This window comes from Coniophora puteana, assembly GCF_000271625.1.
Source record: "Coniophora puteana RWD-64-598 SS2 unplaced genomic scaffold CONPUscaffold_3, whole genome shotgun sequence".
Taxonomy (NCBI): domain Eukaryota; kingdom Fungi; phylum Basidiomycota; class Agaricomycetes; order Boletales; family Coniophoraceae; genus Coniophora; species Coniophora puteana.
Window position 1 is genome coordinate 791,829 of NW_006913055.1, and position 24,217 is coordinate 816,045.

The 24,217-nt window shown below is 52.9% G+C and overlaps 9 protein-coding genes across 9 annotated transcripts; 4 read left to right on the plus strand and 5 right to left on the minus strand.

The window, feature by feature from the left end:
- Positions 1–791: 791 nt before the first annotated feature.
- Positions 792–2,968, plus strand: CONPUDRAFT_142373 (FAD/NAD(P)-binding domain-containing protein). The gene is made up of 9 exons (XM_007767504.1): positions 792–838; positions 940–1,065; positions 1,136–1,259; positions 1,321–1,403; positions 1,468–1,721; positions 1,775–1,838; positions 1,891–1,944; positions 2,000–2,109; positions 2,169–2,968. The coding sequence occupies exons 1-9, from the start codon at positions 818–820 to the stop codon at positions 2,740–2,742; spliced, it is 1,410 nt and encodes a 469-aa protein (XP_007765694.1). The 5' UTR covers positions 792–817; the 3' UTR covers positions 2,743–2,968.
- A 165-nt stretch (positions 2,969–3,133) lies between these two features.
- On the minus strand, positions 3,134–5,655 carry CONPUDRAFT_142374 (MBOAT-domain-containing protein). The gene is made up of 10 exons (XM_007767505.1): positions 5,353–5,655; positions 5,232–5,299; positions 4,794–5,168; positions 4,440–4,730; positions 4,168–4,365; positions 3,945–4,093; positions 3,664–3,838; positions 3,436–3,583; positions 3,284–3,350; positions 3,134–3,221 (listed from the first exon to the last, which is right to left on the minus strand). Exons 1-10 carry the CDS (start codon positions 5,609–5,611, stop codon positions 3,182–3,184), a joined length of 1,770 nt encoding a protein of 589 aa, XP_007765695.1. The 5' UTR covers positions 5,612–5,655; the 3' UTR covers positions 3,134–3,181.
- Positions 5,656–5,810: 155 nt separating this feature from the next.
- Positions 5,811–7,041, plus strand: CONPUDRAFT_80378 (uncharacterized protein). Its single transcript, XM_007767276.1, has 6 exons — positions 5,811–5,887; positions 5,941–5,944; positions 6,017–6,164; positions 6,217–6,326; positions 6,420–6,916; positions 6,969–7,041. Exons 1-6 carry the CDS (start codon positions 5,835–5,837, stop codon positions 7,006–7,008), a joined length of 852 nt encoding a protein of 283 aa, XP_007765466.1. The 5' UTR covers positions 5,811–5,834; the 3' UTR covers positions 7,009–7,041.
- A 463-nt stretch (positions 7,042–7,504) lies between these two features.
- Positions 7,505–12,698, minus strand: CONPUDRAFT_119211 (Acetamidase Formamidase; the record flags this gene model as incomplete). The annotated part of the gene is made up of 28 exons (XM_007767506.1): positions 7,505–8,055; positions 8,125–8,879; positions 8,952–9,104; positions 9,170–9,262; positions 9,326–10,124; positions 10,181–10,234; positions 10,287–10,336; positions 10,388–10,402; positions 10,458–10,467; positions 10,531–10,582; positions 10,635–10,665; positions 10,712–10,742; positions 10,798–10,830; positions 10,887–10,964; positions 11,019–11,045; positions 11,102–11,107; positions 11,163–11,241; positions 11,301–11,317; positions 11,390–11,673; positions 11,730–11,777; positions 11,833–11,869; positions 11,922–11,956; positions 12,015–12,125; positions 12,176–12,208; positions 12,274–12,295; positions 12,347–12,386; positions 12,440–12,459; positions 12,654–12,698. 24 exons carry the CDS (start codon positions 12,696–12,698, stop codon positions 10,047–10,049), a joined length of 1,236 nt encoding a protein of 411 aa, XP_007765696.1. The 3' UTR covers positions 7,505–8,055; positions 8,125–8,879; positions 8,952–9,104; positions 9,170–9,262; positions 9,326–10,046.
- Positions 12,699–13,024: 326 nt separating this feature from the next.
- On the minus strand, positions 13,025–13,959 carry CONPUDRAFT_99408 (succinate dehydrogenase cytochrome b560 subunit). The gene is made up of 5 exons (XM_007767507.1): positions 13,843–13,959; positions 13,745–13,784; positions 13,511–13,686; positions 13,273–13,455; positions 13,025–13,199 (listed from the first exon to the last, which is right to left on the minus strand). The coding sequence occupies exons 1-5, from the start codon at positions 13,895–13,897 to the stop codon at positions 13,114–13,116; spliced, it is 540 nt and encodes a 179-aa protein (XP_007765697.1). The 5' UTR covers positions 13,898–13,959; the 3' UTR covers positions 13,025–13,113.
- Positions 13,960–14,174: 215 nt separating this feature from the next.
- On the minus strand, positions 14,175–14,866 carry CONPUDRAFT_163104 (uncharacterized protein). The gene is made up of 3 exons (XM_007767508.1): positions 14,837–14,866; positions 14,504–14,747; positions 14,175–14,442 (listed from the first exon to the last, which is right to left on the minus strand). Exons 1-3 carry the CDS (start codon positions 14,842–14,844, stop codon positions 14,347–14,349), a joined length of 348 nt encoding a protein of 115 aa, XP_007765698.1. The 5' UTR covers positions 14,845–14,866; the 3' UTR covers positions 14,175–14,346.
- A 1,788-nt stretch (positions 14,867–16,654) lies between these two features.
- CONPUDRAFT_70747 (uncharacterized protein) lies at positions 16,655–18,414 on the minus strand (the record flags this gene model as incomplete). Its single annotated transcript, XM_007767204.1, has 10 exons — positions 16,655–16,882; positions 16,918–16,978; positions 17,037–17,193; positions 17,311–17,411; positions 17,507–17,569; positions 17,910–17,938; positions 18,091–18,105; positions 18,150–18,187; positions 18,259–18,291; positions 18,354–18,414. The coding sequence occupies 10 exons, from the start codon at positions 18,412–18,414 to the stop codon at positions 16,655–16,657; spliced, it is 786 nt and encodes a 261-aa protein (XP_007765394.1).
- A 557-nt stretch (positions 18,415–18,971) lies between these two features.
- Positions 18,972–20,073, plus strand: CONPUDRAFT_80381 (uncharacterized protein). The gene has a single exon (XM_007767277.1). It carries the CDS (start codon positions 19,028–19,030, stop codon positions 19,919–19,921), a length of 894 nt encoding a protein of 297 aa, XP_007765467.1. The 5' UTR covers positions 18,972–19,027; the 3' UTR covers positions 19,922–20,073.
- Positions 20,074–21,628: 1,555 nt separating this feature from the next.
- CONPUDRAFT_70749 (uncharacterized protein) lies at positions 21,629–24,129 on the plus strand (the record flags this gene model as incomplete). The annotated part of the gene is made up of 10 exons (XM_007767205.1): positions 21,629–21,746; positions 21,823–21,877; positions 22,060–22,153; positions 22,454–22,778; positions 22,837–22,886; positions 22,955–23,236; positions 23,291–23,409; positions 23,448–23,457; positions 23,659–23,738; positions 23,850–24,129. The coding sequence occupies 10 exons, from the start codon at positions 21,629–21,631 to the stop codon at positions 24,127–24,129; spliced, it is 1,413 nt and encodes a 470-aa protein (XP_007765395.1).
- Positions 24,130–24,217: the final 88 nt, after the last annotated feature.

Consider the following 24,217-nt stretch of genomic DNA (forward strand, 5'->3'; position numbering starts at 1 on the left):
GTAGGTGGCCATTCCAAGTATCAACGATACTGACAGTCGAGTACGGGTGGGGAGATGATAATCAGATGGAGCCGTATCAGTGGCAGTGGCATCCAGTGGCAGGCATGGAGGGAAGGGAAATTCGGCTTCTCCGAGTCACGAAACATTGTCCTTGGCGTTTTCATCAGTAATCAGGACAATGAACGTGGCCTGGAGAAAGATGTTATGTCGGGCATACATGGGTGGAAGCAGATCCGAAGTAGTTTTCCAGCTGATAACCGTTGGCGAGCCCCCAGAGACGTGTGTAAAGCACATGTTAGTATTGGGCGTAACACCACGTAACGACCCACATTCACAATAACCAACCATTCCTGGCGTGAAGCCAAGGCTCAGAGTCAGAGTCGTCCTACGGTGCACGCGTAATTCTGACTGAGCACCTTACTCGTGGCTTGCTGATCGAAGCTAATGAAGTTGATGATCAGGCACCCTCAGTTAGTTACGTCCGTTAAAGCCTTCCTGCGGTGAAAAGGCTCCAGGCCGACGGCGAGGCAACCAAAGAAAAGAATATGTTTTGCGCCGTGATGCCACCTGACCAGCTGCCTGGAAAGGAGGTAAAAACATCGTGTTCGGTTGTAAACGCAGAATCAACATGCGGATACTATGGGCGATATACAACGACAAACAGTTTGGCAGGTCCCTTGGGCTAGATATAGGCGACAGTCGCCGCTGTCAAATGTTCACTTTCAGACATACCAGGGTCCTCTCTCTTCTTCATCCCCCCATCCATCCAAGTCGTCCATCCTCCCATCCTCCCGATTCCGAGTAACGAGCAAGCACGATGAGCGAAGGAGAAGCAAAGGTGAGCCCGTCGGCGTCGGCCTCGGTACCTTATACGCGTGGCGCTTTTCCCAAATGGGGCGTGCGCATGTATGCTGTGCTGACTCAAATCAAAACCTCCAGCACCCCGGACTGCTCATCGACTTCGTCGTCGTGGGCGGCGGCATCGCAGGCCTCGGGTGTGCAATCGCACTGCGCAAGATAGGGCACAATGTCACTGTTCTGGAGAAACTCACGACAGAAGAACGGGTGAGTCTTTCCTCGCGTGCCAGCACACGCCCAGTGCCACTCAAGCCAATGTCACCGCGTCCGTCGGCAGTATGCGCTGCCGGTCGGTGGCATCCGGATACCACCTAACGGCACCAAGATCCTGTCGCACTGGGGGCTGGAAGAGGAGATCAAGAAGGTCTCTGTCACATCGACGCATATTCATGTGCACGCATGTACGTCCAGACCGACTTTTATGCCTTACCTTTCTGCCTGCTCAAAGCTCTTTCTCGGCAGACCAATCGGGCCACTTCTTTGGATCGCATCAATGGGATCAGGAGATGCTCGACGAGGCCGGGGGCGAATACCTCTTCATGCCGGTAAGCCTACCTCAGCGCGCCTAGTATCGCGGCTTTGTCACTAATCCTTTTGCTTTTGGCATAGCACAACGACCTGTACAGGATAATCCTGGATCGTGCGACAGAGTTGGGCGCAAACATTCGGACGGGCGTGGAAGTAGCCAGCGTAAATATCGATGACCATGAAGATGACCCCCAGTACACTGCCATCCTTACCACTGGCGAGCGGATATCAGGAGACGTGATTGTTGGTGCGGACAGCCGGTGGAGCAGACTCCAGCGATTTGTCGAGGGAAGTGACGTCTGGGACAACGCGCCCCTCAGATGTGTCACCTACCAGTACGTATTACCTACCCAATGGCACATTTCTGGGATCTAAAACCCTTGCCTAGCTGTCTCATACCAACCCAACTCTTGGACCAGGACCCGGATTTATCGTTTCTTGATCGTGAAGGGGTTCGTGGGCTCCTTGCGCGTTCATATGTTCACCTTACTCATTGTCATCCAGGCCGGAGTGTTTGTGTGGATGGGGGACAATCGGACATTCACTTGTTATCCTGCGGTACGGCCAGCGCTTCCGCTAGAGAGATTCCCGGCTTATAAATCCTAATTCACAGGGAAAGGATTATTTTGCATTGCACTATTCGCATATGCCCGAAAGTCAGCCAGAAGGATTTTTTGCCAGCAAAGAAGAGCTTCTTTCTGTCCTGGGAGACGCCGACCCAAGGTAAGCTCCTACAGTGCAGGACCCATTCTCTGTCACTCACCACCTATCTCTCCCCCCAGAATACGGAAGATCGTCTCCTTTGCCGGTCCAACCATTTCACGCATCCCCGCCAAGATCGTTGACCCCCTCGAGCAATGGGTGCACCCCTCCGGCCGCCTCGTGCTCGTCGGCGAAGCCGCGCACCCGCTCCCGTTCGGCGCGCTGCAGGCGGGCGCAATGGCGCTCGAAGACGCAGCCGTGCTCGCGAAGCTCTTCTCGCACCTCGCGTCCGCAGACCAGATCGCGCCGTTCCTCTTCGCGTTCCAGGACCTGCGCGAGGCGCGCTGCGCACGCGTGGCCACGAGCGAGGCGTTCAACCTGTACTGGATGATGCTGCCCGACGGCGCGGAGCAGCGCGAGCGCGATGCGCGCATGCGCGGGAATGTCGCGGAGGGGCGGACTGTGATTGGCTCGATTGAGCGCGAGGGCGCGAGTCAGTGGGAGAGTGTGAAGGAGATGTTTGCGTATGATGCGGAGGACGCGGCGGATGATTGGTGGGTCAAGTGGGGGTTGTTGAGGGAGGCGGCGAAGCAGAATGCGTTGACGGAGGACGCGGCCGCGTCGGTGGCCTCGCTGAATATCAGCGTGTCGTAGTGCGCCGCGCGGCTTTTCATTTTCATTTGGTAGGCTATGATGCTTGCTTGAACTGTGGTCATATCATTTCTCGTTCTTGGATAGTAGTTTCACAGAAGGTTCATTCGTCGTCGTTCATGTACATTACCCCACATATCTCCTCATCTCTGCACTCACAACGCGCTTGACGTCCATAGTGTACATACCTGCAATTATCTCTTACATTATATCAACTTTGCTTATGAACGTACCGCGAGGCAGCAAGGACCTCAAAGTATGCCAATGGTCGCAAGTCTGACTCTGGTCCGGCGGGTAAGACAACGACTCAGGTGGATTGGGTCACGATCTGATGCTGAGCTATGCATATGCGCACGACATTAGCCTGAAACAGCGATTTCTATTATCCCGGACTGGGGTATACAGCGCTCTAAGCCGGGGGTATACAGCGTGCAATACAGGTCTAAAACCTGCGATATATCCCGCGTCGTTTTTCTTCTTCCCTGCAGAACCAGCTTTTATTCAACACACGCTGAGATTGGCCAAGGAGAGTAGACCAACGTACCGATATTCGAACATGAGCTGCACCCCGATGAAGATGCACGCACACGCGGACACCAAGAACCGCAGCCCTGCGTTACAAACATAACATTGGGTATCAGAAGCGGCGATCAGCACAAATCCAACAAAACTCCGGAGGAAAAGAGGGTGACGTACCGCTCCAGGTCCCAAAGACCTCCGAAACCATGTAGAGCATCCCGTCCGTGCCGATCACGAACCCGACGAGGTTGGCGGAGATCATCATGAGCACGTTGAGCACGCCACCGAGCGCGCACGCGTGTCTGTACCACGGCTCGCTCCCGTACTGCCGAGCACAAACAAATAAATAAGCAAGTATGAGCTGTGGTGTGGATGACGAGACGGGGGAAGAAGAGAGGAGCGCACCTTGGACTCGGGGAGCACGTAGCGCGCGGCGAGCTCGGGGAGGACGAACACGCTCACGAGCCAGCCCCACGCGAGCAGGCGGAAGGAGAGGTCGTGCCAGAGCGCGACGAACGTGAAGACGAGCGCGGTCGAGACGACGACGTTGTGTGCGCCGCCGAGGGGAATGTGGATGTACCTGTATTGTATCCCATCGCCGCCGAGGGTTATGTGAAGTCAGAGTCAGCTAGGCAAGGTTTCGCGGAGGGATAAAGAAAGCCACAGGGGGGAGGATGGTAACGCACCGGACGATCCACAGATTGTAGCTGCGATGCCAGCTCCGCCAGAACCCGAACGCGGAGTAGTTGTTCGCCATGCAGCGCACCATGTTCTCCGGCGCGTCCACGCCGCCCGCGAGCGCCCAGAGGCGGAAAAAGCGCCACGGAAGCAGCAGCTTTCCATCCGCCAAGCAACGTGTCAGCATCGAACGAACACAACGGTGATGGTCAAGGAGGGAGGCAAGCGCACCTTGAGCCAGACGACCATCAGGTTCCAGAAGCCGACCATGCTGAGCTCGAACGGGGAGAGGCCCTGCCACGCGCGGGCGTCCTTCATCGCGACGACGTACATGAAGTGCAGGATGAGCTCCATCGTGCCGAGCGAGAGCAGGAAGCGGAGCAGGTAGCGCGCAACGGCGGTTTTGGGTATTGATACGGGGTTGCGCAGCTGCCAAAAAGAAACGCACGTCAGCGTTCAATGAGACACGCGGAGCTAAAAGGAGTGAAGGAAATGAGACGGACCTGCCAGACGAAGTTGTTGTAGCTCATGATCGGGCCGGCGATGTACAGAGGCGGGTAGAGCACGTAGGCGATGTAGTTGGCATACGTGTAGAATTGGACGGGGAGGGCCGTCGCGATGCGTTGTTTCTCGTTCGTCGGCTGTTTCTCATCCTCTAAGCTGGGACTGGCATTGGAACTGGAGGCGGCGGAGTCTTTGCAAGCCCAGTAGTAGTCCATGTTGAACGAGATGAGGCGGAGCATGGTGATGTTGAAGCTGATGTGCCAGCGCGGGTAGAGGCCTTCGTAGATGTCCTGTCAAAGGGAGACGTACTTTGGTATACGAAGTGCAAAAACGAGGGCGGTGAAATAGCGCACCAGGGTCTCCAGGGAAGAATGGATCGACGCGTATCTGTACCCCTCGTACCTCTCATTCAAAAATAGCACCGCGACGTTGAACGCCCAAGTGACCAGCGGGCCCGCCCTCGACTTCCCGAGCTTCTTGGCGATGTAGTAGTTGGCAGAGAGAATGACGAATATCTTCACGATGCTCGTGCCGTGCAGGCCGATGAGAAAGAGGGCCGAGAACGCGTGGTAGAGCGGGATAAGGTAGAAGTTATTCTCGGGTGGTCGCGTCAAGGACCTCAGCGTGAAGCGCGTATACGCGACCTTGGTGAGGACGAAGACGGCGGCGAGGGCGGCGAGGGCGGGGACGTTGTCCCTGAAGGAGCGGTATTGGGCATCGCTGTTGTCCTACGAACGCGAGTTAGCACGCGCAGCACGGAAAGCTTGGGCGTGTCCTGAAGGGGGACGTACGAGGGCGCGGCCAAAGATCCAACCGGGCCTCAGTCTGTGGTTGTACTTGTAATAGTTGTCGTGCGTAGCTAGCTTTGCCTGTCAGACGCGCAGACATGGAAAACACAGAACCAGGGCTCACGCGAGCTGATGCTAACAGGCACCCACACCATGATCGGAATAACAATCACGGCGGCCAGATAATAGAACAAGAACTCCGGCGTAGCCCATCTCGAGGGATTTGTTTCCAGCTTGACGTTCTTGGAGCCGGAGTCGGGGAGGTCGACGGTGAGTGCTGTAATGCCTCGATGCCTCCGGGCCGGGGTGGGGTCCTCCTCGAGGGAGAGGTGGTGTCTAGGTTTCCCTAGATCATTTGGCATGTCTATGACAGCGTCATTCATTCAAGCTGGGATAAAAAGCAGTTGAAAGGTCAGGAGATGAGCAGGACAATGTCGAGCATGAGAGAATATGATTTTAGTGTCGAGACGGGGAACGGTCAGGGGAATGTCGTGTGAACAAGCTGCTTATTCTGGGTTTTGTCCTTGCAACGCGCTCCAACTATTACAACAGCTCTTATGATACTTTCACCTTCCACCTCCATCTTCCCAACATCCTGCTGACACCATGCTCCGTGGAGTGGACGACGTTTCGACTGGCTCGGATTCGGACTACTCAAAGTGAGTTGTCCAAGTAATCTCTTCGCCACCGATTACTGAGAGTGCGTGTGCAGTTCGGTAAGCACGAGGCCAAACCGGCCTTACTATGCCTTTCATTTGACTTGCATGTCTGACGCGTTCTCTTCTCAGTGGATTTCATGGTTTCTGTCGTCAAAAGGCAACGAGTACTTTTGCGAAGTCGAGGAAGACTACATCCTCGACCGATTCAACCTCACCGGCCTCAACACCGAGGTCTCCAACTACTCCCAGGCTCTCGATCTCATCACCGACAACCTCGGTCCGTATACATCACCATCGCAGGCGTGTATGAGGTTGACCTTGCAGCGCAGATGACGAAATCCAGGATGAGCTGAGGGGCACACTCGATGTGCAGGCGCGGCTGCTGTACGGGCTGATACACGCACGATGGATCGTCACCGCGCGCGGGCTGAGCAAGATGGTGCGTTCCTCCCCTTTCCCACTCACAGCATACACCCACATATCACTATCCCCATCTCCCCATTCCTCCGTCCCTCTAAACGCTCGCCTACAGATCGAAAAATACAAACGCGTCGACTTCGGTCGCTGCCCGCGCGTGCTCTGCCAATCCCAGCCGCTCCTCCCCGTCGGGCTCAGCGACGTGCCCTACGAAAAATCCGTCAAGCTCTACTGCGGCCGCTGCGAGGACGTGTACTCGCCCAAGTCCTCCCGGCACGGTTCCATCGACGGCGCGTACTTTGGCACCTCCTTCCCGCACCTCCTCTTCCTCGTCTACCCGAACCTCATCCCGCCCAAAGTCGGCCCGGTCGATGCCGCCGCCGCGCTGCGCAATGGCGGGGTTGTTGCCGGTGCGGGTGCGGAGGCCGAGGGTGCAAGGCGGACCCGGCGGGTGCGGGAGGACAGCGAGGTGGAGGGCAGTGGGAGTGGTGTAGGTGAGGCGAGCACGGCGAGTGTTGCGCTGAAGGCGGAGAGGTATAGGCCGAGGATATACGGGTTCCAGCTGCACGAGACGGCCAAGCTGCAGCGATGGCAGGAGGCCACTCGAGATCGGTAACGCTGCGCCCCATCGCTCTCTCCTCGACGGCATTAACGTATTTCATAGACAGGTTGCACGGCTAGAGGCTATAGAGGACCTCAACTGATTCCTGATGTAATTTCTTGCGTGTTATAATGGGCTTTTCCTAGTTTTCATTCTATCCTCGGGCGCTTGACATGGGCGCCTTATGCTTCCGGTGGCTGTACCTTCGCACAGCCCGCGATTGGCCCGTGCGCAAGGGACATGGGTGAGTCATCCGCTGAGTCATCCTGTGCAATACAGCATGAGGGCGTATAAAGTCTGGTCCTGCCAGCGGTTTCTTTCTTTCCCCAGCCCTGTTTTCTACCGTGAATCTTTAAGAGAGCGCCATGGTGTCCGAGACTTTGAGTGCATCTGACTTTCCTATCAAGTCGGTTAAGCTTTACAGGTCCGGCGTGGCTGAGATCACTCGTAGTTTTCAGATCGACTCGTTGCGCTACCAGGTCGGTCATCGTCTCTTCCTTTGCTCCCCTGGGAAATCGGCACCAGTCGACAACCTCTTGAGTACCAGCCACGTCTCTGGACGCTAACTACACTCCTCTGGTTGTTCCCCTGTGTTTATTATAGTCGACTCCGATAGATGTAGAGATCACGAATCTGCCCACGCAGCTCTACTCCCTGCGCGCGTCGCTCACGGGCGCGCAGCTCGCCCTGCTCGACTTCCACAGCACCAGGCGCGACGCCAGCCCCAGCGCCAACGCGGGCACTGCAAACGCGGACGAGCCAAGCGCGCTCGAGCGCAGTCTCACGCAGCGCCGCCTGCAGCTGCAGGACGAGCGGCGGCTCAAGCAGCAGGGCTTCGACTTTCTCTCCACGTTCATGCGCACGCTCGCCGAGGGCCGCGCGCCGTCTTCCGCCTCCTCCTCCGGGTCCGGGTCAGGGGTGGAGCCCGCGCAGGTCGTCGCGTTCTTCGACGACTATGTTACCGCGGGCAAGGACCGGCTCGAGAGCGTCGCGGCGCTCGATCGGGAGATCGAGGACGTGGAGCGGCAGCTGCGGGAGGAGGCGAAGAGGGTGCGGCATCTTAGGGAGAAGCTCGCGAGTGCGGTGTGTGTGAGTGTGTCGACGGTGCGGGAGGCGGAGGTGTATAGCGGGGAGATCACGTTGACGTATAGTGCGTCCATCTTATTTGCTGCACCCTTGTTATCTGCAGCTTACGTTTCTGAATCTTGCTCGCGTGTAGTGGTCGACCAGACGTCGTGGAAGCCCAAGTACGAGCTGCGCACTACTACCGTCAACGGCTCGCCGTCCGCGGCGGTGCAGCTGCACATCCGGTGCAGTATCGAGCAGGACACGGGCGAGGACTGGGACAACGCGGCTGTCGCGTTCATCGCCGCCACGTCTGCCTCGCACCTGCTCAAGATCCCCGATCTCAAGCGCGTTGAGATCCGCGCGAAGCCGACGGGACTTAGTCTCTTTGGTAGTGGCAACGCGAATAACAACAACAACAATGCGGCGCCAGGGGTATTTGGAAGCTCGGCTTTCGGCGCTGGTAATACCAGCAGCAACAACAGCAACAATGCCGGCAATATCTTCGGGCAACCCCAGCAGCACCAGCAAAACCAGACGTCGGGCCTTTTCGGGCAACCGCAGCGACAGCAAAACCAGGCATCGGGCTTTTTCAGCCAGATGCCCCAGCAGCAGCAAGCGCCACCCCTGTTCGGTACCCAGACTCAGACACAGCCCGCCGGTTTCTTTGGCGGGACCAGCGCCCAGCCTCCAGCTCCGGCTCCGGCTCCGGGCATGCCTGCTCTACCACCTGTGGTTATTCAGCCTCCCCCCGGTGCATTTGGGTCCTTTGCAGCTCAACCCCCTGCACCCGCTGCTCCGCCTCCGCCGCCTTCGCGGGCGGGCGGGGAAGCGGTGGTCCTTGAGGAAGCGGCTGAGTCCGCGGAGGAGCTGTGGGCGTTACAGACGGATATTCGGATGACGTCTAAGGTCGGTGTTCTCCTCCTTTGGCTAGTTCTTCAATGGTACTCAAACAGGTTATTGATTCTTTTTTTTTCGCAGGACGGCAAGAACCCGGTCGTGTACGAGGCGCCGAACAGGGTGTCCATCCCCAGCGACGGGCGCTCGCACCAGGTGCTCATCGATATTGTCACGCTCGAGGCGAAGTTTATGCATATCGCTGTGCCGAGTGTGGATACTAGGGTGTTTTACTGCGTGCGTTGGATTCTTGCGTGTTTATATTTCTGATTTGGTGCTGAGGTTGATGTTGATCGCTCTAGTGCGGCACGACGAACAACAGCGCGTACGACCTCATTCCCGGCCTCATCGCCACTTTTGTGGACGACAAGCACGTCTCCGACGGAACCATCCGCGTATGTCTCACCCTCACCTCTCCTACACTTAATTCTCATACTAACACGCGCTCAAATCGACAGGGCCTGACAAAACCCCAAGTGATCGAATGCTGCATCGGCGTCGACCCGCAGCTCACCGCGTCCTACGCGCGCAACAAGACCGAGTCCATGTCCACGTTCGCCGACTACACGGGCACGACCACGACCTCGTACATCAGCACCGTCACCATCAAAAACGCGCACGCGGCCCCCGTGTCGGGCGTCGTCGTGCGCGAGACGCTGCCGAGGTCGGACGACCAGCGCTTTACGGTGAGCCTGCGCGAGCCGGAGGGGCTCGAGCACAGCGCGGGCTTGAGCGCTGCTGGTGCTGGTGCGGACGGCGGCACCGGTGCTGGTCGGGGCGGGAGGAGCGTGCAGCTGCGCGAAGGGCTCAGGGCACGGTGGTCCCCGCCGTTCCGGGGCGTCGAGGGGCACAAGGAGGGGCGGTTCGAGTGGGTGTGCGAGGTGCCCGGCGGGGAGACGACGCTCAAGGCTGTGTGGGAGGTGTCGGCGCCGCGCAATGTGGTGCTTGAGGAGGTCGTGAGGGATCAGTTCCACGGGTTGTTAGGTGGGGCGTTTGGGAAGAAGGGTGTGTAGACGAAGAGCGCGGTATACCCATACCCGACATGTTGGTTTGTACGATAGACGTTTTCGGGATTGGGTGGTGAAAACTTGTGTACCCATATGTAGCAGAAAGTGTTATAATACAAAGCACGGTGGCGTAACATTGACTTCTTGCATCGTCCCATATTATGAGACATACTCAAACGACTCCGTCACTCCGGATGGCGCATTGTCCAAAGTCGAGTTTTGTCAAGCCCTCTTCCTTGGGTAAGATATCCTGATGCATCAATGTCAGAAAATGGTAAAGTGAAAGGTGTTTCGATCATAACGTACGTGTTCAAAAATGCCGAGAGGCAGCGCGAGCGTGACGCATGCGTTCGGCGAGTCCTGCAGGACTCGGTTAGAGATTGTGACTACGGCATGCAGATGATGATCGTACCACGACCGCCCCGACGTGACTTTCGACTGGTGCAGCAGATAGAAGAAGGTCTGTCCAAGACTAAGTACGAGCCCCCGACGAAAACAAAGGAATGTGCGTACAGGCTTGCTCGCGAGCTGGCAGAGTCGCCTCGGGTGAGTCCACTGCAGATTCAGTGGATGCAGCACTTACTATACCCAATCTGCGGGCGAACGAGGCAGAAGGATCAATTACGTGTCCAAAGGTAATTAACTGTAGTGCGTACCTTCATGAGATATGCGATGGCGTTCAGCGCAGCCTGCTTGTAGGCCACAGTACTGAACACGTTATCGGTCTCAGTCAATGGCCTCAAGATAGCAAACTACGTACGCGTCCATGTTGTATTGTTTGCCATCTCCGTCTATATCCCGTTATTCCCAGTTTCGCTAAGAGAATTCAACACGTACGATAGTCTACGCTGATACCTTCGAAGATAAGCTAGCGAAAACAGACGAATCAGTATTTTGCGGTGTATCGTTATTTCTAGATGCACTTTTGATGAGTATAAGGGATCAATAGGCGACGGCTGGAGATGAAACCTTAGACTCGAACCTCAAAGTAGAGAAAATCGTGGCGACGTACAAGGAAAATGGGCTGCTTGAGAGCAAACTTCTCCACGCCCCCTTTGATGATGCTGGTGCTGAATGTGATGATACCCGCCTGCGGCCAATGCTCAGATGCGGGTATCCGCCAAATGAGGATTTAAGCTCTTACCATCTCAATTGCCCCGCAGAATGAGAGCTAACAGAAAGCTCGTGCATCAGCTGTTGCTGGTATAGCCATGGGAAACTACCTACTTCTCCCTGAATGATGTGTATATGTGAGCAAAGACACGAAAGTCAAGCACGAGGGACTTACGTCTCCTTGAGAGAAGTGCAGGTCTCCAACGGACAGGTTAGCACCTTTGATGAAGACCGGGAAGTAGCAGCGGGAGCCCCTATCATGGACGAGGCCGATGGGTGAGCACAGTTGAGCCGTGGCTGCTCTCGAACGTACCTCGACAAGTTCTTGATCTAAAACCCGAAACATGAAATCAATAACACTACTCTCCGAAAGCACTAATAAAACAACGATTTAATACTTACATCACAGTTCCCCCCATGTTCCCTCCCCGGCACCGTCCTCGCGCCCTCGCGGTAAATCTTCCGCCTCACCTCCTCGCCAATGCCGTCCTGCCCCACATATGCGCCCTTCTCAATCGGGCCGTACGCAACAGGCGGGACAGCGTCCGCGTGCGCAGCGATCAGGGCCCCTTCGCGCGCGTTCCACGTTGCGAGGAGCTCCGCCGAGGGCGCGGTGCCTATTAAACCGGGGTGGGAGACACCAGCGAAGCGCACGCCGGGGATGTGTCGGGATGTTGCGTAGACGCCTGTGGACAGTAGGTGAGGATGCCAGACGGCTCCGGTGATGAGAGAAAGTGCACACCTTTGAAGTCCCAGATTGCTTTGGCGGCTCTGCTGTTGAATTCACGGGCTGGGCGCGTTGTATTAGTACACGACGTTGGCCCAGAGAAAGACATATAGCTCACCAAAGAGGCCGCCTCCGTTCTCGAGCTCGAAGATACCCTTTTCATTGGATCATGTAAGCTGGCAACATGGAAAGCGGTGAAGTGCGTACGGTGTACCCCCACGGCATCTTGTCAAACGGTCGTACTAAGTGTTGTAAGAGACTGTCCAGACATCCGCTCTTCCCGTACGACGCGTAGCTCACCATCTAGAATATCGACAACCAGACAGTCTCCCGGCTCAGCGCCTTCGACGGCGATAGGACCAGACAAGTTGTGGATTTTGGTCAAGTCGACATTCTTGATGTCATCGCTGTCTGCAGTCGATATAAGAGGCTGCGTATGTGACAGAGGTATAGTGACTTACTATCGTTATTGCCAATCTGAGCACCAGTCCAGTCTGTACAAATGCATGGCGAGTCAACCTGGCTAGGCATCCACGCATTTCATTAGAGGTCTACTGACCGACGCATTGGATGTTGAAAACCTGAATGTATGCGTCAAGTCTGTGTTCACCAGAAGAGTCTTTATTATTTACCTCTCCGGGCTTGACGGTTGCAAAGGCGGGGATGTCGGGGCTGCGGCACAACAATAAATGCCTCTGCGAGGAATACTATGGCAAGGGACGTACTGCCAGCGATTGTGCAAACCCTGGTCAGGACAAGGTCAGAAAGTGCCTCAGTATGACACGCGATTCACCGCGTACCTTCTGCTGATCCGCAGGTCTTTCTTACAAAGTGAGGAAGGTTGATCATAGGCTACGGTTCGGCTTACATGAAAGGGTCAACCTAGATAGGGGGAGTTCAGACTGCGAGCAAATGAAGTGCAAGAGAGCATCTACTGACCTCGACCAGGGTAGGATGAGCGACTGAGTTTGCTCGAGTTGCCATTGGTCACTATGCGCAGGAATGGTCGGTCAGAGAAGGAAGAGAAGACACTGATAACGACACCGAAGGCTCCTGTCCTGGTTAATATGGAGCAGATAAGCCACCTACGCCACGGTCCGAACGCGCGCGAGGGACATGTGAGATAGACGGGCGTTTTTGTCCCTTAGCGCTGATGGAGATCTTAGAATAGAGACTAAGTCGGTAACATGACCAACAAAATGCCTCGCAGTTTGCTCAGTTCAATGGAGTGGGACATGGGCAGAGAAAGATATCCTGTGAATCGTTCTCACTGAACCTCAACCAGCAGGCAACACTGCATCAACGCCTTGGGAGGAATTCGCAGACTGCGTGTCATATTCATTCAACAACCCGAGACAACTGTCGACTGACAAGATAATAAGAGTAGCCCTTTGTGAATCTACATCATAACAAGGGCGACTGTTGATATAGCAGTCGCGCCAAGAACGGCGTAGCCGGTGCGGTGGGCATCCTTCAAGGAAAGGACTGCAAAGAACGAGAGGGGAAAGAGACATGAGCCCTCCGCGTGCATCCCACCTGTAAACCAAGGTGTACTCACACTTGCCCATGTCCCAGCTGAGATGACGGAGACCGTTCCATGAGTGGAAGGCAAACGGAGCGGCAAGCAGGGCCTTGCCGGCATACTTGAGGGACTCGGGAAGACTTGCGAGGGTCTCAACGACGTTGGCTGAGGCGAAGATGTCCGGAGAGACGAGGTAGGCGATGGAGTACGCGTACAGCACTGCGAAAACGTCAGACCTGGGCATCCGGAGGTGGATACATGCGGGCTGACTCACGTCCGGCGAGAGCGCCGCCAGTCACACGGTTGGCGATGGAGCCGAGCCAGGTGATCTGGGGCTGGTAGATGGTGAAGTGAGGGCTGGACGGGCGGCGAAGGCGCTGCCTGTTCAGGATCTCGACACCTGCAGCAGGAGGCAAGACCTGGGGCTTCGAAGAGTCGGTGGCAACACCACTGTAGGATGGAAGCAGTCAGCTCTGTCGGCTGGGCGATAAGCACAAAGGGTACTTACCGCGCAAGGACGACCGCACGAGCGCCTGCCTGGCTCCTTGCTGCAAAGACGTCATCGTCAGGAGGCCAAATGTCGAGAGCATGATGGTGCGAGCGTACCCAGTGCAGCTTTTCTGAGAGCGGGGCCGAGGCCAACAGCACGGGAGGACAACATGATGGACAGAGGCAAAGACGGAATGGCGGTTGTGACCGTCGCTGACGGCGATAGACGGAGTGCGACCGTGGGAATCTATGTGTTCCGCATTCACATGCCTGCATCCGCCCGCCGCGTTCCGGTCCTCCTTCCGTCCATCATCCAGCCACTCGTCGATGTCTTATCCGTCTGTTTATGTCCTGGAAGACTGCAACTACTAGCCCATGCTGAAGCTCTCATTATCCCTGGCTTGAGACTCTGCTCGAGCGCGGCACCCATTGGCCATCGCTGATCTGATCGTGATATCACTCTATTCGGGCGAGTATGCGAAGCGTCAAAAGTCATGCTCCATTACTACAGGTTGCAGGGTAATCCTCCGAGCGTCCTCCGTAATAATACAACAAATAAGGCGAAAAGTCGAAGTTATAATCTAACGTGCACAATGGATGCGAAAAACGAAGATGCATGCACTACAAAAAATGCCTCCCCCCTCTCAAAAGGATCCTACAACCCGCGTGGAGCGTGCGCGGCCACTGACTGGCGGCGACTCGAATCGTGAATAATATCTGCGGACGAACGCAAGGTGAGTGTCATTGATCGGCGACGAGCAAGAGAAAGAATGCTTACAATGTGATGATGTGGTCGTAACAGGTGAAGAAGGATGCGCGCGGACTCATGCGATGACGCAGTACGAGTTGCCGCCGCTGCCACCGTCGTCCTCGTTGACGGGCACCGAGACGATCTGCTCGTCCTCAGCCTTGGGTGCGGAGAAGATGTAGGACGTGAAGGAATCCATTGCTTGTTTTGGATTGGGTGGTGGTGGGGGGTGGATGAACGAAGAGGTAACGCTTCGGAGAGAAGACTCGAAGGTCTAGCAGTGATGAGCGGCTGCGAAGGGGCGAATGCGTTGAAGGCGTCGGTCCTGAGGGTGTTCCCTTCGAAACGCTCTCCTTTATATACTGGGACATTATGCGAAGGTGCGTCCACCATCTCGGTCCGCAAAGGGCAACTCAAGCTCCAAAGGCACCGAGGCTAATTGTCTCGGAGCAGGCCCGTCGCATAGACCACACTTCAAGACAATAAGAACGGCGCGAATGGGGTCTTGGATCGCCTGAGAGACAAGGTACGGTGAGTTGGACGAGGTGCCACTTTGAACAATAACCGCTTCCAAAAAAGGAAATCCGCCGGTCTCGCTCGCTGACCGTCCCTCCCTTGCGACCACACATCACGGTGAACCTTCCTTTTGTTCAACGTCTTACGATGTGATCAACCAGAGCTCGCCTCTCACTCGGAATCGCTATCACAATAGCGCATGAAGCCCCGTGTCACTACCCAAAACGTCCGTAGGTCCACTTTGTCTTCGGATCCTCGGTCTCGGGTCCTTCGGGACGGTGTCCCTCGTCATCGTCCGTCTCGTAATTTGACATCCATGCGGTGTACAAAGCCAAAATCATCGGCTAAGACTCCGTAATCTCGGGAAATGAATCCTCTTTTTGTTCATGTTTTTTCCGTATGCTGGCAGGGACGCCAACGATTGGCGTCCAGAACAGGCTTTCCGTCATCCGTCCGTCCGTCATTGGTTAGTCAGCGGGGCAGTGCTTGTCCGTCCTTTCGGCGTTCTCTTTCCCTGGTTCCTGGGCGAGACATACGTCTAAACTTATGGCGGGACCAAGTTGGCAGGTAGCTGACTTAGAGTTTCGAAGTGTACGTGTGAGTAGTGGGGCGCTGGCGACTTTCAGTACGGTAAACAATAGCGCTCCCTCTGGTCTCCATTGCACATCAAGATATAGCATGCCCGGTGGGCATCAGCATCGAGACTTATCTCGTCAGCTGGTAAGACCGACCTGTCTAGAGCGCGAATTGGGGGACAGTCGATATCACCTTTGGGAGTTCACTCACTGCGGCAGATATACACCTGTACCCAAGCAGGTCAGAAGCAAGGCCTATGTCATATGGACACTGAATACTGGTTCGTCAGCAATGAAGGGCGCTGGCGAACAATCGTCGGCGGTAAATTTAGAGGGTCGACATAACGTCCAAGACTGACCAACGTTGCTTGCCGTTCGGTGATCGTAACATTCGTTCATTGGACTGTGCCAGTCTGGGTCACTGCGTGCTCATCACGTCCTTGCTCACTTCGCGCGGTTATTGTTTTGCGCTAATCATGTCGGAAATGCCGGAACGAATAGGTCAGCTCGCGAGTTGTTGTCGCTATCCGTCGACAGATTAGCTCCTCACCGACACCTCTGCATACGAGACATCTTCTTCACACCCAGTTGATACCCCACGAGTGGCGGGTAGAAAATCAATCTAAATAGCAGTGATCTTATCCGAGATAAGGTAGTGACACTAGCACCCTGTCCAAAGTGCTCAGTGACCGATAGTCTCCGTAAATTCCAAAAACTATGGTAGGTAGCTAATCGAACCCTTGTAACTTTTGTTTAATGCCTACGATTAGGCAACAACCACGCGTCTAATTCATCACCGGTCAAGTTGTTGATGTGCCCACTTCTGTCCTATGCCGTTCTTTGTGCACCCTCAATATCCCGATAGAAGGAAATGAGCCCTGTGTAGTATTTTCGCTTTACCGTCGCTTGCTCAGCTTTTTTTTCCTCGTTGGCGTAGCCGCTACTCGGCGGGATGACATATACGCGCTCGCATGGTTTTACTTGATAGAATGGGTCAAATGATAATACTCGTGGCTTCCAGGGGGACCAATGTACGAGGGACAACGATATAGACAAATATAGATAATGAACTACTAGCGCGAGTGCTATACTATAGACGGTGCTCTCCTAGTCCTATATCGGCTGCCGAGGAATCGTCTGCTGCAAACCGCATTGTGTTCACCTCGGTACCATCGTATGTTCCGCCTTGGACACGATAGTCGTCATAACGTAGAATACTGAGGAACATTATTGGTCCTAACATACAGAAGGAGTACATCGATACAGCCGAGCCGATGGCAAGTTCAGTTGCGTTGTATTGCTGTGTGACCCTATCAGACTATTATTTTAACAGCATCGTCATGAGATGCTCACTGTGTCAGCCTTAAAATCACTTAGCGCGGAGCACAACTGACACGCCCATGCGATGGTTGCCCTATTTCATTCAACTTTGAGTGATTATGGAATCGATTAGAAACCGCTCTTGTACTCACATCAGAAAGTAAAAGGCGTGATTTCTAGCCAAGAAGTCCAGAAAGGTATTGAAACCCATTGTTTCTCCGCGTCGGCTCCTTAGCTGTCTTAGGAAGCGGTATAGTACCATGAGAAGCAATATGGCCTCGTAGCCGCAGATAGAGGCACCAAATGAAACTAACAACCAAATTGTAGTTGGTTGGAGGGCGTAACCACACATCAATGGCATCGGTGATACTGCATTAGAAAATGGTCAGTACATGGTGAATGGTGAGCATCGGATGGAACTTCTACCAAAGACAGACACCTTGGCCATGAGGTCGATGAATGAGGCAATATTAAGCGCCTGAGTGATCAGGAAACACACGACCACAAACGTGAACACTTTCTTGGACCTGCCGTACATTGCATGTACCCTCAAACCCATCATTGCTAAAATGACTAGAGATTGAGACAAATCTAGACTGATCAAAGTCGTTTCTACACACACCGTTCAGACCGAATATGATCAAAGATGGCATCACCCCTTGTCCCATTATGACCGAGGCCATACCTGTTCGCAGAATGACGATTTCATCGTGAGTGTTACCAGAAGCATCGAGGTCAGTGAAATATTTACATCTGGGGACATCATCAACGAGGACTCCGAGTTGTTTGAGAATATCAAGTTGAGTGTCATAGATCAGCGCTTACGTCTAAGGTTCGTTTGTAATCGCACGGAAAGCAGACCAGCTTCAGGTACCAACTCACATTGTAGGTCAATTTTAGCACGGTAACTTCAAAATACTAGTGAGAAAGTTGTTTAACCCCCGTGTGTATAGAGCTTACGAAGGTAGAAGCTAGGACTGATCGTGAAGAAACGGATAATTGCATAGAGGCTGAGATATACTTACACAGTTTCCATCATTCCCCCGTAAGTGAGCTATAAAAAGTAATCAGTATCAGGTTCACGTTTTATCAGTCAGCCATCGACGCACAAGAACATACAACAACTTTGACCACCTGGAATGACTACGTTCCTAATCGAAACACATTCCAGAACAATCGGGAGACCTTACATGCACCAATGCTTACCCATAAAAGGTCGACCTGGTTTGAGGCGTGTCAACCGTCTCGTTTTACATGACATTTACATGATTGCAAAACGTTACCTCGTCATCCAAGTTGAGAACTGCAATCAAAAGTTTTGTCACGATATTGTTTATCATGATAAGGAACGAATAAAAAATGTTGGAAACCCACAAATCCTGTAGATAACCAGGAACGAAAAGCCGCCTGGAAAATAGTTGTCGGGATTACATTTACAATCAAAGTAAGATTTACCAAAAGGTACTAACATGTCACGTAGTTTGCCACTTGAATACCCCAAGCTGCTTCCTCCATCTCTTGGGCCGACATAGATGCTACTCGTCTAGAGGAAGGTAAATGTGCTACATAGTGGAACAACCTGATTTTATGGCGAATAGTCATCGAGGCGGTATCCGATGATACCCGCAGTATCAGTCAAATGTAATCCTGTTCCGTGGAATCGGTATGAGCCAGTGCTATGAGCATCTCAAAGTGTGTGGCAAAAATATAGCGCGCTTCTAAAAATAATCAAGAATGTTCGCACTAACGCAGGCTTTTCACACTAGCTCTAGGTCTTATCATTTTCCAGAGTAAGCACTACACAGATTTTGCCAGAGTAACACTGAGAAGTGTGTGGCATATCGTGACGTTTGAGAAGGGTATTTCAAGTTGTACGGATAATCCAAGTAGCGGCGGATCGTATTGAGCTCGGATGGGCCCCGCCACCAGTGCACCAAGGCTGGACTACGTAAGGCTACAGGTCCCAGAAATAGATTAATCAGGCCCAATAGTAGCGTTTCTAGATTGCATGACGCTGCTTGCTAGGAACATGACGGGGAGGGTAACTGATCTTCCCACGCCTTCTCATCTTTTTTCCAACTGCCTCGCACCGTCCGCGTACAGTTGTTGCTAGGTAGCTTCCTTTGGACACTTCCATCTCTCAATGGCACTGCTCGAAATCCTTGTTTTAGGAGCTGGCTGGACAGGCGAGTTCCTGATCCCGCTTTTACAGGCACGGAAACTTGCATTCGAAGCAACCACAAGGGATGGCCACACTATCGCTGGCGCTGATACGATTGCCTGGGCATTCAACCCGGATGACAAGGAGCAGAAAGACATCTCAAAGCTTCCGTTAGCGAAGAACGTTGTCATCGTCTTTCCACTCAAAGGCGTCGGACAGAGCAAGCTCCTGATTGAGTCCTACTCTAAAGTCCATGGCGTGTCTCCCAGCGACGTCCACTTCATTCAGCTAGGTAGCACCGGCATCTGGGATCTACCTCGCGACAAGCTCTCAGATCCAGCATGGCCGTGGGTCACACGTCATTCACCGTTCAACACATCCAACGATCGCGCCATCGCTGAAGATGAGTTGCTCACCTACGGCGGGTGCGTGCTCAATCTTTCCGGGCTGTGGGGCGGAAAGCGAGACCCGAAGAACTGGGTTAGCCGGGGTACGGTCGGTGGGACGAAAGAGGCCGTGGAATCGAAGAAGAGCCTGCACTTGATTCATGGGGAGGACGTCGCGAGAGCGATCGTCGCTGTGACAAGCAACTGGGGGGCGGCGACGCGAGATGGAAAAGGTCGATGGATGCTTACGGATGGCTTCGTGTACGATTGGTGGTCCCTTTTTGCAGGATGGGCGGATTTGACAGGTGAAACAAGCTCTGGCGACAATGTCGATCGGTCACCTAGCCAGCAGGCGCAGTGGGTTTATGAGCTCATGCAGGAGCAAGGAGTGAGGGCATTGCCAAGGTCTATGGAGACGCTGGGAAGATGCTATGACACGCGGGAGTTCTGGAGCACTTTCCAGCTAGCACCTCTTAAGGCACGAGCTTAATCGTTCATCTTATGTACTTCTTATAGCTTACCGTATGCTTCGTCAAGAATATTGAACGACTATGTCTGATATCATGATTCTACTTATTTCTTTACTCGACATCCTATCGTACCTATCTCGTACAACTGGGTATCATACAAAATTATCACAGCTTTAGGCAATTTACGCCCCTTGTCTAACGTCTTGTCAAAGTAATACTTTGGCCACTTCCCTAGCGATCGCATTAGGTAGCGCAGACACGCCCCACAGGACTTTAGATGTCGCCTTCCCGGAGCCCCCGGGCCGTACATCCACTCGTAACTACGAGCCTTGTCCCTCTCTATACTCCTCAGCAGCAGGGATCACATCGCCCGCAGCTGCATCGGAGGTTGCACATTACCGACATCCTTTGAATTGGCAAGACTGATCGTGAGGCGCTACTCTCCCGAAGGGCAATGCTCTGAGCACGAGGACGCTCAAAACAGTGAGCGTTCTTGATAGCGGCGGTGCTGATATAGAACGTGGAGGTCACACACTGAGTATTCCGCGTGTGTAAACAAGGATTGGTTCTGTTGCGTAGGTAGAACACGGCGGACTTTGCTAAAGAAGATGAGCGAATCACTATGGCAGAATTCTTGACCCTCACAAGGTGGGTGATTAGACTGCGAGTTGGTTGGCGCCAAATAGAAGCGTAGGAACAGAGTGTCGGCTGACGCCGAACCAAGCAAAAAAGCTGATACTAGTAGCTACGTTTCCGTGTTGCTTGGATAGCCGAGCTTGTTAGACGTATGGGCCGGTTTAAATCACATACGTGCTGATTATCCCAATGTAACCACGAGCTCTATCATGGCCGACTTCGTGTGAGTCACGGCATTGTCTGGGCAGCTACATATATATTGAAGGAAAACGATATCTGCAGATTAGGTGATAGCACTGGTAATTTCTTTGGATGATGATCGACTTTGATTGTTGGGTCACCTGTCATCCTTGTAGGAAGGTTGCCAGCAACCATTCCTTGATCAATGTGGCGTTTCAAGTGACCGCCCTCCCAACTACAGTCAACTGTAGTTCAAAACAGCACCCGTTCTCATACAAAACACACGTATGGCCGGGGGAGTCTATTTGTACGAAATGCTATGAAATCCGGTTCCGTAACGCCTCAGCTACGGTGCCTTCATTTCTTTGATGCGTCATGGGGAACCCTGGACAAGTCCTTGAGAACTGGCAAGCTTTCTACACCCAATGAGACTCAGAGATTCTTTAATTAGGATGTCGAGTTCGTACTATCACTAAGTGCTACCACTAATGAAATGAAGATAGTGATTCTGTCGTCTTAAGTGATTGCTGTAAAATCGTGGGTGATCCTTCATTCCATACCGGTTCCATACTGTCACCTCATCTGGGCGCATGATTTTACGGGCTCGGGTGGTGCATGAAAAAGTGTTTATTATATTCCTTCAAAGTATTCAATTTCAACCGCCTTGATGTTGAGGCGATGCTATCCCATGAAAACTACACTCTCACATCATCGGATGCATCATATAATTGTATTCTTCGGTTGATGGAAAGCATCTGCATGGCTGTTCCGGGTTTCTGCATCTGATTCTGAGCACATGATGTGCGCATCAAGTATCTGTCGTACAGCCACGGAACTCTGCCACTGATGATTCCCGGCAACTACAATATAAGTTCAGTAAGGGACCTCCCATATTAGCAAACATTGTCACGATGCACTCGTCTCCTCCTTGCGGTAGTCGTAACAGCCACTCAGACCAAACCCTGATAACCAGATATCCTTCTACACCGGGATCTATATCATGGATTAATCATCAACTCGAAGATAAAGGTACGCGCTAGCAAGACTTACAATTACTCTGGAAGATAGCCGACTTTTAGTTCTTAAACTCTCAGATATTGCACAGCTCAACCCGAATCGCCGCCTCACTACACCTATATTTATAGAAAACACACAAGATCGTGAGTAGCCTGCAAGTGCTTGGAATGCAAGTGCCTTGTTCACATTGTCCTGTAGCTGGTATATACACGAGCGGTCGAGTGTCGAGCTTACTTGGTCTCTCTCTCGCATCCCTCCACCACCTTTCCCACTTTTTACACGTGCTATTGTTCGTTCTTCATTTAATTCTGCTTGGGGTGTTCAGTGGACACTTTGAACAACATTTTATGCTCTCTCTCACGTCGAATCACAACACGGCATCAACTATTCTCAGCGCGAGCCTGCAGGCCTTTTACACTGTAAGCTTTTAGCTTTTCCTGGTCCATCTCCCTTCGTCTGATCACCGGGAGGGTTTCAAGCTTTATAGCACAGTTCTCGTAACACTCACGCAACGCTTGGCTATCCTCGGAAGCCTTCATACCAAGCAAAATATAACAAGTCTTCACGATGTCTCAAGTGCCTGGAACGGACTTGGCATGGCGCTGGTCGGCCTGTGCAATCAGATCAGACTTCCGGCGTCCACAATCAGCACACTGACAATAGTGATGTACCTTCTCTCCGTGATGGTTCTTCACATATCTTCCTCCACGGTTTTGCAGTTTCAGTCCTTCAACAGAATAGTCAGCATAAAAACCACACAAGGGTGGCCGGATCCACAGACCTTGGGAAACATCAAGGATGCGCATTGGAGTACAATTGATTCAGTTGTGCCTGACTTGCTCGCCAGCAACGTCGGCTCGCTTTCGATCCCTCAGCTTGCGGTCAATACCCCTGGGCTATCCAATTCCACAATATACGATGTTGCTATCCAGCCAAACGAAGGTGTCGGAAACGCAACCGTCAATTCCACCACAATTTCATTTAACTGCGGACTCTTTCATTACAAGGACTTTGCACAAGATTATCCGCTACCACCTGCACCACGTCCGTACAACTTCCCTCACCGTTGTGACTGTCTGACGGATCAATCGTAATTCTATAGTTGTAGACACTGTGCTGCTCCAAATAGGACCAACACAAACTTCGAAAACGGTGTGTTTCAGCCAAGTTTCAGCTTGCTCTTTGAATCATTAGAACGGGTTTTGACCCATTGCCACTAGGTGGATGCACTGTATATGTTGTCCACAGACCTTGACATAACCGACGATTCATTGATCAATGAGTATCGAGTAGGGCTAAATTGGACATATTCCAATGGTTCTCTATTCCAAAACCAAGTAATTTGGGTTTACTTTGTCGAGTGTGCGATGACTACAGAGTCCTCCTCGGCTACAATTGATGTTACTACCAATGCACTCGTGTCGCCACCTTCCGTTTCCAGTCCTGCCGCGAAAGCATGGGGACCATTTCCATCTCCAGATACCAATACGTCTCCGGCATGGGTGAGAATCCTCTACTTCAACCTATAATTCTCATTACGCTCACACCCCAAACAGCTTACAGCTGCCTTGTTAAACTCGGAGCCAACTGGGGAATATGTTGTGAATGTATCGTACACATATGCCTCAGGGGTGTCGACACCAAACCAATGGTATGATGTCACTCACCTAGACTCGTACGTGACTAGCTCCTGGCTTCTTGATCCTTTCATAGTTTCTCCAAGGTACATGACGCAAGCTGTTGCCGGGCAAAGCCAATACAATGTTTCGGAAATAAATGCTTTGTATGGCCAATCATCTCCTTCAATCTTTCTCTCCGTGACGGAGCTGGAACGTGCTTTGTCGGACATGATTGCGGGGGTCGTCTGGATTGGCAAGCCCCACCTATTAATCTTGTAACTTCAAATTCTGATGGCCCCATGTAGCCGGACAAAGTCCGATTGGCTTCTCTCCTGAAGCGGGACAAGCCGAATGCACTGAGAATGCTCTACAGTGGAGACTCAATGTGAGTTTATCTGTGAACCATACGAATAAGGAATCTAGCTCAAGGATACTAACTGCTTTATCAAGATTAACATGACTCCTGTAGGTACTATTGATCTCTTTGCGTTTTCAGTTTACTTACCTTGCTTGAACAGCTTATTTTTGTCACCATTGCATCCTTTGTTATGATTGTGGCTGAGATAAAGATCACTGGTTTTCGTACTCAGAGAGATACGAGGCTGGGCGGGACGGGTATTCTGGACGTCCTGTGGCTTTCTGCACGGCTGCCCGCTTTAACAAGGTGCATGGAGCATGTCATGGAGCCCACAATCCACAGTCTCCGTACTGCAGGGATGCATGAAGTCTGCGTGGAAGAAGAGTTACCTTCCGGTGCCGGGTCCACCTCCCGCTAATATCAAAGGTCATATATTTCGCTACAAAGTAAACTCGGGCTCAGAGCTAAGGCTCCCAAGGACGATAATTTTTGGTTAATTCACAGAA

Excerpts from the sequence above, each read along its gene's own strand:
- CONPUDRAFT_80381 (XM_007767277.1), top strand. The coding sequence starts at position 19,028 with ATGGCACTGCTCGAAATCCTTGTTTTAGGAGCTGGCTGGACAGGCGAG.
- CONPUDRAFT_163104 (XM_007767508.1), bottom strand. Across the intron at positions 14,443-14,503 it reads TACGACCACATCATCACATT|ATATTATTCACGATTCGAGT; the intron begins GTAAGCATTCTT and ends GTTCGTCCGCAG.
- CONPUDRAFT_99408 (XM_007767507.1), bottom strand. The coding sequence starts at position 13,897 with ATGTTGTCCTCCCGTGCTGTTGGCCTCGGCCCCGCTCTCAGAAAAGCT. Across the intron at positions 13,785-13,842 it reads TCTCAGAAAAGCTGCACTGG|CAAGGAGCCAGGCAGGCGCT; the intron begins GTACGCTCGCAC and ends ACGTCTTTGCAG. Across the intron at positions 13,200-13,272 it reads CAGCTGGGACATGGGCAAGT|TCCTTTCCTTGAAGGATGCC; the intron begins GTGAGTACACCT and ends CGTTCTTTGCAG.
- CONPUDRAFT_142374 (XM_007767505.1), bottom strand. The coding sequence starts at position 5,611 with ATGAATGACGCTGTCATAGACATGCCAAATGATCTAGGGAAACCTAGA. Across the intron at positions 4,731-4,793 it reads ATTCTTCCCTGGAGACCCTG|GACATCTACGAAGGCCTCTA; the intron begins GTGCGCTATTTC and ends TCCCTTTGACAG. Across the intron at positions 3,351-3,435 it reads GGTCTTTGGGACCTGGAGCG|GGCTGCGGTTCTTGGTGTCC; the intron begins GTACGTCACCCT and ends TTTGTAACGCAG.
- CONPUDRAFT_80378 (XM_007767276.1), top strand. The coding sequence starts at position 5,835 with ATGCTCCGTGGAGTGGACGACGTTTCGACTGGCTCGGATTCGGACTAC. Across the intron at positions 6,327-6,419 it reads CGCGCGGGCTGAGCAAGATG|ATCGAAAAATACAAACGCGT; the intron begins GTGCGTTCCTCC and ends GCTCGCCTACAG. Across the intron at positions 6,917-6,968 it reads CAGGAGGCCACTCGAGATCG|ACAGGTTGCACGGCTAGAGG; the intron begins GTAACGCTGCGC and ends CGTATTTCATAG.
- CONPUDRAFT_142373 (XM_007767504.1), top strand. The coding sequence starts at position 818 with ATGAGCGAAGGAGAAGCAAAG. Across the intron at positions 1,722-1,774 it reads CTCAGATGTGTCACCTACCA|CTGTCTCATACCAACCCAAC; the intron begins GTACGTATTACC and ends ACCCTTGCCTAG. Across the intron at positions 1,839-1,890 it reads CGTTTCTTGATCGTGAAGGG|GCCGGAGTGTTTGTGTGGAT; the intron begins GTTCGTGGGCTC and ends ATTGTCATCCAG.